Raw genomic sequence first — 14,122 nt, 5'->3', positions numbered from 1 at the left:
ATAAGAACAGCTAAAGGGTCATCCCACTGTCTCCGATGGCTCTTCCCCTTCCAAGTCAGGGAAGTGCACAGCTTCACATCACAGCCCTAGGAGGATATTTAGGGGGTTCTGGAGGCCAGAACTTGCCAGGGAGGAGCACGGTTACATCCACAAGTTTTTCTCAAGCACAATGACACCTCTACTGTGGCCCTTTGTTATCAACATCATATTAGGTGCCCCATGCTCCAGAGACCGCCAGTGCATGCAAGGACGGGAAGAGCTCTTGTACCTTCTCACTTATTTACCCTGCAAAGGCTGGCAAGTACTACATGCTTCTTCCCCCAGTCTTCTCCCTCATAAAAAAAGAAAGCACATCAGGACTTTGTTAAGGATTGGAAGGCTCAAGAAATATCTCACTATAACACTAAGTTTTGAGACACCATTTAAAAAAATAAATTCTTGCCCTCTTCCCTAATTTTGCTAGAATAAATTCTGCATTTTTATGATTCTCACATCGCTTTGTGGGTCTGACATTTCAAGACTTCCTAGCATCAGTGACATGCATTCAAGCAACACGTGCCAACTGTAAGGAAGGACTCACCTTATAAAATTCTGTTCTTTTCAATGGTAGCACAACTGGGACTTTTATAAGGCAAAAACTTAATCCAAGCAAAGCCACTGAACTCAAGATAGTGGACCAAAGTAAACAATGCGGTATTGCAGCCAAGTATTAATAATAAGCTTCCTTCTTTTTCTAGAGCAAGAAGTTTTCCACTATTCCTTGATTCACTTTATATATGTATATATACACACACACACACAAGAATATTTAAATAAAAAGCCTGCAGCTGCACAGGACATGGGAGATAAGAGGTGTGTTGACAACTGTAGTGTGTACGACAAAGAGAACATGTAAAACTAGCTCATGCTTGCCAGCATTAAACATTTTGACACTGGATGCAGCACAGCAGTTTAGAAACAAATATTTGCATGGCTCTTAACCACACTGGGTTATCCCTTTTAGCATTCTTCCAGAGAAAAACTCTGTATCATATTTATTTTTCTGACAGTACTTTGTACTGAAATTAGGCATGGACGCTCCTTCTGTGGACATAGGCTTCACGTCCAAAAGGAATGGAAAGGGACAAATTCCATGACAATGAGAAGTCATAGCTGCTGGAATTTTATGGCCCAAACCAGATTCTGCTGAATTACGGACAGCAGTGTGCTGTAACCGCTGCTGTGGAAATGTGCTGTCTGCTTTCCAGAGGCCTTGGGCTCAAGTTTTGAATGGCAAGCCTCTTGGAAAGGAAACAGACCTTTACTCCTTCCATATGGCAGTGCTGATAGCTGTGTCATTTCATTTATCCTAGTTAAAATGTTAATGGCGTTAATTTTTCAGTGATAGGTTAAAAAGAGAAGTCCTGCTTAGAGAACAGATATTTTGCTTAACGTTGATAGGAGCCTCCTGTTTAAAATCTGCTGGGAAAATATCCAGCCTATCAATCACACACGTTTGTCTCGAGAGCTTCACAATCTCTGTACATTCTTGCTCTGAACCACTGGAAGGATTATGTTGCTGAGATTCTCTAAGAAATATTAAAGAACAGGCTGAGTCAGTAACCATTTTACATGAGTAATAGCTGAGGATGAGCCTGCGTCAGCCTGGAATGTTTTACAGTTCTTAGCCATTTTTGCCAAGAACTGATAAGAGCAGAGGACAACTTCAGGACACCGAACTGTCATGAAAACATTTGAACAGTCCAAGAACAGTGTTGGACACCTAAATACGTATTTGACTACTGATGATGCAAGCAGTTCAGCTCCTATTTGGCCTGAATCACAGAAGTAGTCCCACTGACTTCTGAGCATGTGATTTTAAATAATGCCTGACACAGGAGCAGGACCTGTTATGCCAAATGAGTTCTAAGATTTTTTCAGTTTTAAAAACCAGCTCACTGACGCAGCTAACTTAAGTGTCCAAATTTGGCCCCATTCTGGCCTCAGCTTTAGAGTTCTTAAATTATTTTCAATTGGAGAAGTTTAATGAATGTAACAAAAAACCCTCTAGTGTGCAAGATCATTAAATCATAGTTTGGACTTAACATAAATTTTACATTATGATACTTAGGTTTAATTTTAGCTATGTAGCTCATGAAAATTAAGCAGATGAAGAAAATGGGAAAATGTACACTGAGTATCTACTGATTGGCAGATTTGCCAAGCAAAATTAGTTTAATGTACCCATGCTATCAGCCCCAAGGGAAGAAAAAATATCAGATTTTCAGATGTATGCATATTACCTGACTTACCCCGTATGCTGGAACTTGAAATGTACCCACGTTAGGCAAACAGCCTTCCTTGACTGATCAACAGCTCATTGCTGGAGCTAAGTGTTACATATCATGAAGCTTTCACTTTGGGCCTTCATGACAAAGTGACATGCCAGCCTGTACTCCCTCTTCACAGCAGCTAGGATCTCTATTTTTGCCTGTTAGAAAGGTTTGGGTCCTTGCATAAGGTTATGAAGCAAAGCGTCACCTTCAGGTAAGAGAGCAAGGGCAATGCTTTCTTTGCTGCTCTTCTAATGCAATGAGAATGTGACTACTAAGTTACCTCTAGCGTCTCAGAATCCAAAAAAATTCTCCTTAATTAGGCTAAAGAAGAATGTTTACAAAAAAAACAACACACCATATCATCATCAAAAGCCTCTTGGTTGTTAAACAGCCTTCCAAGGGAAAGAATGAAAGCTTTGGGACTTAAGACACTTAAAAAATGAGCAGAATGCCAGAAATGCTACCTGAAAAAGCATGCTTCTACATGTTAGATTGCAATGGTAGAGAAGCTGCTGCTCTTTAAATCAAAATTCTTGAAATTGCTTAATTTCTGCAAAGGTTTGAAACTACCGAGTTTTGAGAGGATCTGGAGATTACACAGAGCTGTATTTCACAGGGCTTGTTCCTCCTCTCTGGGCAGGGAAGGAGTCGCTATGACTAAATATAGAGTGCGGTGTGTACTGCTCTCCTCTCAGCTAAAGCTTAGAAGACTCGCTCCCGAGTGAGCCCAAAAAGGAGCTGACAAACAACTGGAAACTTACAGGGTAAGGACAGGAGTACCACATTTTTATGTTCTACCTAACCTCAGTCAAACCAAACAAAACATTGGCTCTCTTTTAGAATAGGAGATCTCTGAGGTCTGAATTCAATTGGTTTACCTAGAGAGTAGGCAATATGAATAATCAAGAGAGGTATCTTCATTACTCAGTGAAGGCTGACTCCCTCAGATTGGTACAGGATGAACTGGGCAACATGAGTTTGCAGAATAATTCCCAGAACTCAGAGAAGACAGGTTCAGGACTTACGCTGTCCATGCCACATCTTTAACAAGGCACGCAGTGGGCACGAGAAATAACCCAAACCAGAAGTAGCCACATCTCAGCACCATTCCAGCCTACGAAGAAAACAAACACATTATGAGCATTTTCAAGCCATCACATATTAAGTGGTTGTTTTCAGGGAAAAAATAGAGGGATGGCAACAAACAGCAACTGTGATTGGGATGATGTTGAAATCTGTGGGGGCAAGAGGGAAGGGGGAAGTTGCAGCAATTCTTAATGGAAAGTAGGCCTATACTTGAGAAACAACAGCAGCATTTCTCATTAGGTTCATTCCTCATGATCCCAAATTTCCTAGATTTTTTAAGAAACTTTGTGTTCTGACCAAATCCTCCACTGATATTAATTTTTTTGATCCAAGCAGTCATTTTCACTCATGGAGAAGTGCACCATAAACGTTAAGCTTTTAATTGTAATGAGTCTTTTCTGCTCTTTGCTTACTCTTTCTACCCCACTGCTCCAGCTCTGAGCAGCATCAACTGTCACAAAACCAACCAAACAAAAGATGTCTCACTAAAATGTTTCAGTCATACTGCACTTAAATACAGTACTTCCTGTTCAAATTACTGCTGTCTGAAACCCAGGGTGGGAAAGACACCCCCATCCCTGTAAATGGCTTTTTACAAACAAAGAGCTCCAAGTTTATATTTACATTTCTTTCATTGTTATAATGCCTGAAGAGAAAGCTTGGTAGGATTTGAGAAAGAATATATCCAGAAACTCTGCAGGTTCCAGCACACAGATAGAGCTGTGGAACACAGTTGAAACATAGCACTATTTATGGACTTGCTATTTCAGGTCATTTATTTAGAGTTCTCCCTAGAACCTTTTACAGATAAATTAAGGGTAAACCCTGGTTTGATACACAGGATACTGGAAACAACCCCATCACCTCTTGCAAGCATGTGTGAACATACATACACACATCCCTTGAGAATCATTTCAGCTCTGTGCTACACCAGTAAAGAGTATTTTTCTATTGTAATGAATCGTGTGCAGCACACAAGTAAAACATGGGCTGAAAGGTGTGAACAGCATTTCCAGCAGCTAGCCACACTTTGCTCTCTTGCTGCTTGTGAACGATGCCATGTACCCTCCCCAAAACCTTGGCTTCTCAGTAACTTGTATGCCACATACAATGCCCACAAGTGTACTCACAGATGCCTGTGTGCATTGTAGCCAAAGGCAGGGAGGCATATACTGATGGACACCAAAATGAAGCAGCTGGCTCCTGCTGACATGCAGGCTGGGCTGGTTTGGTTGTGTCTCACTTGCAGCACACAAGGGAAGAGCAGCCCACAGCGTTGAAGTGTCAGGGAATTTCATAGACAAGCACAAAGCCAAACTACAGAACATGAAATTGAACACATGACTTCTAGCCCTTGAAATAGACTGTGAGAAGATAATTTGTAGTTACACACTTTGTTAAGACACAGGCAGTTGATTGCAACAGAAGGAACTTCCACCACCCAGTACAGTGGGGCTTAAAACACAACAACCACCACACTGCAGAGCCAGGACGGCACTTGCTGCACGCAGCATCTCCTCCCAGAGCCACCCCCTACTTAGAGTCATCCACCTCTCTGCTCAGCCATATTTAATCAGCAGCAGCTCACCCTCGGGTTGCTAAGTACTGAGGACTTCCAAAAGCATTTTTCTCTTCTGAATGTACAATCTTCCATGCTGCGGCTGGACTGACAGGTCAGTGGTAAATCTTGTACTGAGACCAAGAGCGAACCAGACTGTGCTAAAACATTTATGGACGCCGCCACCCACACGGACAGTAAGCAAACAAATTCCAGTCTGAGAATCAGCTCGTAGTTATTTGCGATCCCTCATGCCTACTTTCACATGAGAATGCCAGAAGCATACCGTCAGTTTTGATCTATGCTTACTTGAAGAAAAGGGCAGGCAGAAGTAAGAGGGAAATCTTAACTTTACTGTTAGCTGAAGAGCTGACCTACAGTAACACAGTGGCAAAATATGATGAGATTCATATTCATGCTTTGCTTTTCTTTAGCTGTGACCCTGCAGGTGCTAGCAGTTTAATCACATCAGCATTTGCACTGACCATCCTTCCATTGCTTGTGCTAATAAAGGCAAAAAAAAGGACCACAGTATTAATCATACACACATTTTCTAACATTTTTCCTCCAAGTACTTTACATTCCACTTTTTGCTTTCCTATCTGAAACAAACTTGATGCGCTTTTAATGCACGGAACAATCCAAGTATGTGCTCACCAGGAATTTAAATGCTATTTTTTATCATGTTGTCAACTCAATCAATGGCTATGAGCTTGGACATTTTGCACCCTAAGCTCTCCACACTCAAGAAGCTCAAGTCACATACCTTTTACCTGCAGCTATGCATTTTACATCAGCATTAGCCTGTCGGCAAACTGCACCACAACAGTAAAACCATTCATCTCATCTCACCCTTTCAGACACTGACATTTCTCCTGGCAAGCCTTTTTCCACACAGCACACTCTAAGTTTTTCTCCATTCCTGAGCTCACCCGGACTGTTTCTGCCCTCTTATTTATAGTTTCTGAAAGCAGTTGTGTGCCTGCTGCACTGCAGGACAGTAACTGGTTTGCCTTGCACACGGACCTGAATGCTGCCTCGGCCCCGGCAGAGTTACACCATCTGCTCACACAACTGGAGCTCCTCAGCAGAGGATTCCCTGAAAACCACCTAATGTGGGCACATCCACAGACAGCATTTTTAGGATGTTTTCCAACTGGGTTATGAACTGAAGCTCTAGTGAGAACACATACATATCGCATCAAAGCCTCCCCCAGACTTTGCAGCTGTTCTCATGCCCCACTGCAGTTGTTCAGCTATTCAAAATGGCAGTGGAGCCTGGACTGCAATGTGTCTTTAAGGAAACACAGCACCTCCATGCCCAGCCCAAGGAGTGACAGCCTTCTACTACCAGGCATCTCCTCCACATAAGAAAAGCAGAGCTACTAAACAGGAACCACCACCTTTTAAAAAATGTCTGTGCATCACTACTATTTTAGAAAGCATAGAATAAGTGGCGTTTTGTTTTTTGTTTGTTTTTAAATCAAAGACTAGCTTTACAGAAGCATATCAGCTAGGCTGTTTCAAAAAGATCTATTTTATTATTCTTTCTTAGTATGCAAATAAACATTATTCATAGATTTACTCTCCTGCCAATAGGTGGTGCCAGCAATTTCAACAATTCCTTCCAGTGAGAGTAACAGTGCCAGGAAGTGCTCAGGTGTGGGAAGACATTCCGACCATTTTTGTATTCTTACCACTGCATGGTTAGGAAACAACTGGGGACCAGTAAATGATTCAGACAACCCAAACAAGGATCACAAACATCTCAGATCATTCAAGAAAAGTGAGACAAAATATAAATTCACATTCTAAATAATAAAATACTTTATCGCTTCATTTCCTCAGATGCCCATGCATCCTATTTCTGATTAAAAATGGACAGTAAAAGCATAACTTCACCATGAAAACAGCTGGTTTTGTATTTACAGTGCAACAAAAATTATTACTGGAAGTGTGCCTAGATCCTGTTCATAACTGTCTCCACGAGACATGGATAAGGATCCAATAAGTTGCTCAATTTCAGTTTCATATTCATGGAAATGCCAGCATCCCACTTGGGATCCAAATCCAATCTGCTGTCGACTGGCCACTTGCACAATCACAGGCAGATTACGTTGGTCCTCACTAGTCAAACATGGAAGATAGTGTACCACTGCCTTTGGCAGCAACTGCGAGAGGAGGAGATGGGGAGAAGAGGGCCCTGTGATGATTGTGAAGCATGCCCATACCATGATAACGATAATGAAACTCTCCTGCCAACAGCGGATGAATTTATACACTTTGAAGACCATTACCCAAACATGTTTTCCTTTACAGAACATACAGTCTCCACATGTTCTCGATACTCTCGTTTCAGTGCCAGCACAGGTAAGCTTTATTTTTTCCAAAAAGACCTATAAGTTACTTCTTGAAAGGGAAAAAACATTAAATGTTTATCAAACAAGTGGCTGAATTAATCTTAAGGAGACATTGGACTTGCCACAGGTTAACTCTGTAAGCACATGCTATGCAAACAGCTGGAAGCCAGTGTCATTTTCATAAACTATTCTGAAGACATAAAGTAGCAATGGCTTTCTCCCACTTAAATGATAAAAGAGCAATTGTTAGATTTAGCCAAAACCTCCTACTATTCCTCTTAGCTTACGTGACAATAACTATGCAGTTAAATCATACAAAACACACAAATTGTTATAATTACTGTACTATACAGCAAAATCCTTAAAGTGTTACTAATGTAAGACCCACCTTAAAGACCATATACATTAAAAACCAAGTGCAGGGAGATGACATGGTTTGCTCATGGCCACACAAATCAATTGCAGAGCTGGGCAGATTGCCCAAGTCCCTCAATTAAATTGTCCTACATGGAGACTGAGCCTACTGGAGCCTGAGTATGAAATACAATCAATAGCCAAGAATGCAGTGTCAAGGACTAACCCTCTGCACGTTGGAATATAATATAGCCTTGATATGAGTCGGTACTTAAGAACCTTTCTCCCCAGTACAACTATAGCCTGCTCCAGGCTGGACAGATTTATTGGACTCAGGGCTGACAGGTGTGATCAACAGATTTACCAGCTCCCTCCTCAACAAGCATCTTGGTTTGAAGTGTGCCTAGAGAATAACTTACTTTGGGTTAGTGGCAAAGTGTTCAAAAAATGAGGCAAACGAATTTGATTTTCCCTCCTGCTTACACCACTGGGACAGGAGTACCTCGAATAAAATCAGCAGAGCTCTACTCCTGAAAGTTTGGCTGGATATTTCTATGTCTTAAATAAAGATGTGCAATGTTTTCCATAATGTAAGAGTTTTCATTCTAAAATGACTCAGATGAAAACAATGACCTCACTGGCTGGCTGGGTTTAACACAATGACACATTGGTCCAGTCTCAAACCTATTTCCTCCCTCTTCCAGTCTCCACTCATACAGCCATTTCCCCTTGAGAGTGGTAAAAGGAGCACAGAAAAATCAGATACTTCTCTCAGATATTTTACTATTTTTTTCTTAATTTTGCCAGTTATCATAGAATGGCTTGGGTTGGAAGGGACCTTAAAGATCATCTAGTTCCAACCCCCGTGCCATGGGCAGGGCTGTCACCCACCAGCTCAGGTTGCCCAGGGCCCCATCCAACCTGGCCTTGAGCAGCTCCAGGAATGGGGCACCCACATCTTCTCTGGGCAGCCTGTCCCAGTACCTCACCCCTATCTGAGTAAAATATTTCCTCCTAATATCTAACTTAAATCTCACCTCTTTTAGTTTAAACCCATTCCCTCTTGTCCTGTCACTATATGCCCGTGTAGAATGTTGGTCCCCCTTCTCCTTGCAAGCAGGAAGTACTGGAAGGCCACAATGAGGTCTCCCCAGAGCATTCTCTTCTCCAAGCTGAACAATCCCAGATCCTTCAACCTTTCATCACAGGAGAAGTGCTCCAGTCCTTTGATCATCTTCGTAGCCCTCCTTTGGACCCTCTCCAGCAGCTCCACATCCCCCCGCACCGAGGGCCCCAGATCTGGATGCAGTACTCCAGATGGGGCTTCACAAGTGGAGAGTAGAGGGGTACAACCCCCACCCTCTCCCTGCTAGCCACCCCTCTTTTGATGCAACCCAGAATTCTTCTGGCCTTCCAGGCTGCAAGCACACACTGCTGGCTCATGTCCAGCTTTTCATTCATAAGGACCCCCAAATCCTTCTCCACACGGCTGCTCTCAATGTGTACTTCTCTCAGTCTGTACTCATATCTGGGATTGCCTCGACTCAAGTACAACACCTTGCCCTTGGACTTGTTAAACCTCATACTTAAAACCATACGGAAGACTAGAATAAGAAACTTATCCACTGGCTAGCTTTCATGCCATACCAATCAAGCCTATTGGTAATTTTAATTTAAAGCCTGGATATAAACATAGAGAGGGAAGACAGGAGTAGTACTGTGAACAGAAAGAAAAATGCCAGTGCTATCACAAAGACATATACTTGGTATTCCTAGTAAAGCCCAAGATATCTTGGGATTTAGGCCTCAGGAAAGAAGTTTTTCATTAAAGAAGTTGCTAGCTACGATGGTTAAAAGAAAGTATGAAAATACAGACGAAAGCACCTAAAACCCCAGAAAAATATAATCACAGCAACAGCGATAAATTACTCATTTGAAGAACTGTTCTTTCATGAGTAGAAAATTCCAGGAACTGGCAATACAACGTTACAATGCCAAAGTTTTCGCACACATTCATGTTATTTTGGAGAAACCAGTTGGAGTTATAACACTCTAGGAGCACAGTGAAATCCCCAGAGCTTCTACTCCCTTCATTTTCTGTTAGGAACTGATTTTCCATAATGGAGGAATACAACAAGTTAGCAACCTCTTTTTGTTCTATTTTTTAATGTAATTAACAGAAATTACTGTTTGAAAAATATATGAAATACCCATTAATACATCATTAGGCAACTGTATCTCAAAGGGTGTTAATAACTGGTTTGTGTCAACTAAAACGTATTCTACAGACACAGCTTTGCCTAAGAAAATACTACTATATCTCACTACTTAATTACTATACAACACTACCAATTAAACAAAGCACCTGCCCATGTTACTTTCCATTATTACTCTGATAGTAGAAAATTAAGGAAATTAATCAGACGGTGTTTTAATTTGATTCTATAGTTCACTGGCAGTGTAAATTCTGCAGTAGTTTAATGCAGCCTATCATTCCTTTTTTTCATTATTGGTTATGTTAAGCTCAACAAATAATGTAAATGAATGCTTCTTCAGAGTCATCTGGAGAAGACTGTTGGTTAAAATCATGTAGTAAAATCATGTTCCACATAAATGGACATAAGTGGCTTCCTGGAATTTTGTTAGGGAGCACGGACCTCATTAACAAAAGAACTTCCTCCTTAAAGTGGATGAAATACCTCAGTAAATCTTTAGGTGAATGGTACTGGGGACTAATTTTACTTCCTGGTTTAAAAAAATGTATTCCAAATAATAATTCCATATTAGTCTGAGCTCCCCCAGCACAAATTAAAAGTTTATGAGTAGGACTCATTCCTTCCTTAAAACGTTCTTGTGCAACATGAATATAAAATGAATATAATATGAAAATAAATCTGGTTCAGATGATTCCATGGATGGCATCCATGATTTACCTTCTCTCGCCTGAGTCAGATTTGATATTATCCTAAATCATAAAACAGTCTGGGTTTTCTTACATGCTGCAAATTAGATAGCTGTGCAGCACAACATAACCCTCTTTTGTTGCAGTTTAAGCTGAACTTCCACTTGAGGATGTGGAAGAGCAGGCCCATGGGTGGCTACTTGCCAGGGTTGGAACCAGATGATCTTCAAGGTCTCCTCCAACCCAATCCATTCTATGATTCTATGTGTGGTAGCGTGTCCGGCTGCTCCACGTTCACTGAGCCCAAATAAAATCTGTATCCAAGTGTGCTTGCCAGTGTGAAAGCCAAGTAACCACTACACTACACTAAGAACTTTTTTAGAGTATTTGCAGTTTTTCTTTCCTTCCCCCCTCAAATTAAACACAGGCACAAATACAAAGAACTTAATGTAAATCGAAGCAGTAACTTTGATAGACCTGACAATGAAACAGCTTGTCTTGTTCACTGTTTCATGCACTTCTGCACAAACTTTTACTCTGCACATAAAAATGAATTTATATCTTACATTATGTTTCTTCTTTTTGAAGTCATGCTCAGCATATAACCACTCTTGTTTGGTGCCTGTAACTTTTCCTGTGCAGGTTTTAATAGTAACCACTCTTGTATGGTAGCTGCCCTTATTTAATAACTGTTCCTTTATCATGAAAGCTGCAGGGGAAAAAAATTAAATTTTACAGAATCCACCTTTGAATTTAAAGCTCCAAGGGAACAATTATGTTTAGCAGAAGCTGTTGCTTGCCAGTGAAGATATAAGATATTTGTACTACCTGCCAAGTTACACCTACAAAAAAAAAGTCAGAACCTCCAAATTTCCTGGCTTTGTGTGTTGAAATTTTCCAACTGTGCTACTGCACCAACACTGGCTTCCTCACACAAAATGCATTTGTTCCAAGATATGCCCTCCCCTCCAGAATTAGCAAAGCAGCATCCGTGAGTAAAAAGACAATCAAAAGCAGCAAAAAGATTACATTCAGGAAACTCGGTGTTATTTCACTTACTATTTCATAGTATGAACTTGAGCATGTGTCCTAACCTCAGAGAAAATGCAAAAATACAGTCCACCTCACTGTTTTTAATTTTTTTGTTTTTTTAAATGTTTAAGTAGTATACTGTAAAAAAAAATATATAATAGCATCAAATACTATTTTCTCTATCTCATGTAATTGTTATACATATATTTTAAAAACCATCTTAAAAATCTGCATTTATTCCTCTTCCATTGTTTTACCACTTACTGCCAAATATTTTTGTGCATTTGTAGAATACCTCAAAAAGGTGAATAAAGAAAGAAAACAACTCACATTAACTAAGCTACAATAGTAAATTTTTCAACTAAGTATAATTAGGCATCTTTCCATTTGTCTGGACCAGCTAAATGATTTCATTTTCTGAGTGAAGCTGTTGACTAAAACTCAGGTTCTACAGCATATATATAGCAAAGACCTGGAACAACCAGTGCCAAAACTTTCATCGAAATCAGTTCAAATTAGATCCTGCACCTTGCCCACACATATGGCAAGTAAGTTGATTTTAGCTAGACTACAACTCTCCAGAGCCCTGATCCAGCAACTTAGATGGGGCATGCAGACACCTGAGCTTGCAGACAGCCTGTCGGAAAGTACTGTGGCTTTGCACAGGGTTTGTTGCTTGCAAAGAGTTTCAACGAATGGAAAGTGTTGTGTTTTTTGATACTTTGCTTTTAACTTATTTCCTGATATGGTATGAGATATGTTTACCCTGCTCTGTGTCTTACACCTTGGAGATTCCTCAGTAGCTCAGGATTTCCAGAAAAGGGCTGATAACAATACAGCAAGAATCAGCCCTATAAACTACAAAGCCCAGAGCAGACCTCTTCCAGTTTTTCAAATTGGGGTCTAGTTTTATAGATCAGGCTGAATTCTTACTGCAATCAATAGCAGCTGAAAGCACTTCACTTCCATGCATAGCTCTGAAAAACTACATCCTGTAAATTTAATTTTACATATCTTTGTTTTTTATCTGTTATAGCAATGTAGAATTGCACCAGATAAGTAATTCCCCCACATTACACTTCTCCAGACAGAGCAGTTAGCTCAGTGACTACGTGTTCACCTGGGATTTTATTTTCGCTCAGCTACTATATTCCATGGCTGTTCTTAAAACACATTCCGAGTGCAGTTAGGTCCAAGCCTTCGTTACTGTCACACTGTCTCTCCTGAAGGCCCTCCAGGCTTGGGTTATTTCAGCATGACTGCCGTTCAACTTGGATCAACGGAGTCTTACCACAAATGGGTACTACTACCCACAAACCCTTCATTTTCATTCACAAAGCAATTTACCTCATTGCTTAAGTACATATGACCTCTTCTTACAGCCACATCTTTGTTTCCTGCAATATCACATACAAAGTACATTTGCAGTTGTTTCCACCAGTTTCCAAACCCTGAAGATGCATCCTGTTTCTCTTATTCCTTTCATCCTTAACCAAAATCTTAATAACAACAGCACAACAGAGGATAGTAGTGATGTACACAAATTCTCTTTTCCACAGATGTCTGCTCTGAACCTAGAAATAAATGAACTGCAGCCAAAAGTTACCTTCCTGGCCCGTAGAGATGCCTTAGAAGCCTCAGGGGCATGTTGTGCAATATGTGATGTCTGTGGAGGACATCGCAACAAATCATCTCCACCACTCAGCCCAGGTCGTCTTATGCCACCCCTATTTTTCCACAGGTGGCCAATTTCTGAGCATGCAACGTTCAAAACACAAGAGTCAGATGAAGACAAGTCCCACAGGAAGCAACCTTGGATTCATAAGACATCTGCAAGACAACCACAATAACCACCAGCCCCACTCCGAGGTGACAAGGCTCTCCTGAGTGTCAGTGCCAGGCCAGGCCCCACAGCCGCCCCACCTCCATGTAGTCACCCCCCATGGAGATCCTTCACCTCAGCAAGCCATGGCTCTTCTAAGAGACCCACATTGCCAGCTACTCCATTAGGGAGAATGCTGCAGAAATGCGATACTGCTCAGTGCATTAACTTTATTATATTGATTTATGCTTTCCCTTTAATTAAAAGGTACCAAGAAAACATTTGTTTTTGATTTGGATGCTGAAATCCTCTGAGACCTATTCCAGCAAACTCCTGAACGTGGGTCCGGCAGGCCCTGTCTGCATCTCCACAATGAATTACTTCCGCAACCGCACAGGCCTAAAGCCCCTCTGAAGCCTTCCCCGTAATCCCCAACATCTGCTCTGTGTCCAGCCCTGGCCAACTGTGGGAATCGGCGGGGATCTGCTGTCAGCGCGGGCGCAGATGAGTAAACACACAAGCGCCTGCATCGGCCCGCCGTGTGATTTCAGCTGAGAGCTCCGGACATAAAGCCAGTTCTCATTTAAGGCATTCGTAATGTCAAGGAAACACCTGTTAAGAAACTATCCAAAATAAATTTGCCATGAGCCTTTCAAGAAAGAAAAAAAATGTGATTGACAGCAGCAGTACAAG

At 41.2% G+C, this 14,122-nt stretch overlaps 1 protein-coding gene across 9 annotated transcripts in view; it reads right to left on the bottom strand.

Moving 5' to 3' along the window:
- Nucleotides 1-14,122, bottom strand: part of ATP8A2 (ATPase phospholipid transporting 8A2) — a 325,803-nt gene that overhangs the window by 32,323 nt on the left and 279,358 nt on the right. For all 9 annotated transcript variants that reach the window (XM_021379136.1, XM_021379100.1, XM_021379117.1 and 6 more), the window contains one exon: nucleotides 3,341-3,429. In XM_021379136.1, coding sequence (XP_021234811.1) covers nucleotides 3,341-3,429 — 89 coding nt within the window. The remainder of the gene's footprint in view (nucleotides 1-3,340; nucleotides 3,430-14,122) is intronic.

Source organism: Numida meleagris, chromosome 1 (assembly GCF_002078875.1).
Source record: "Numida meleagris isolate 19003 breed g44 Domestic line chromosome 1, NumMel1.0, whole genome shotgun sequence".
Lineage (NCBI taxonomy): Eukaryota > Metazoa > Chordata > Aves > Galliformes > Numididae > Numida > Numida meleagris.
This window is presented reverse-complemented; position numbering and strand designations above follow the sequence as displayed.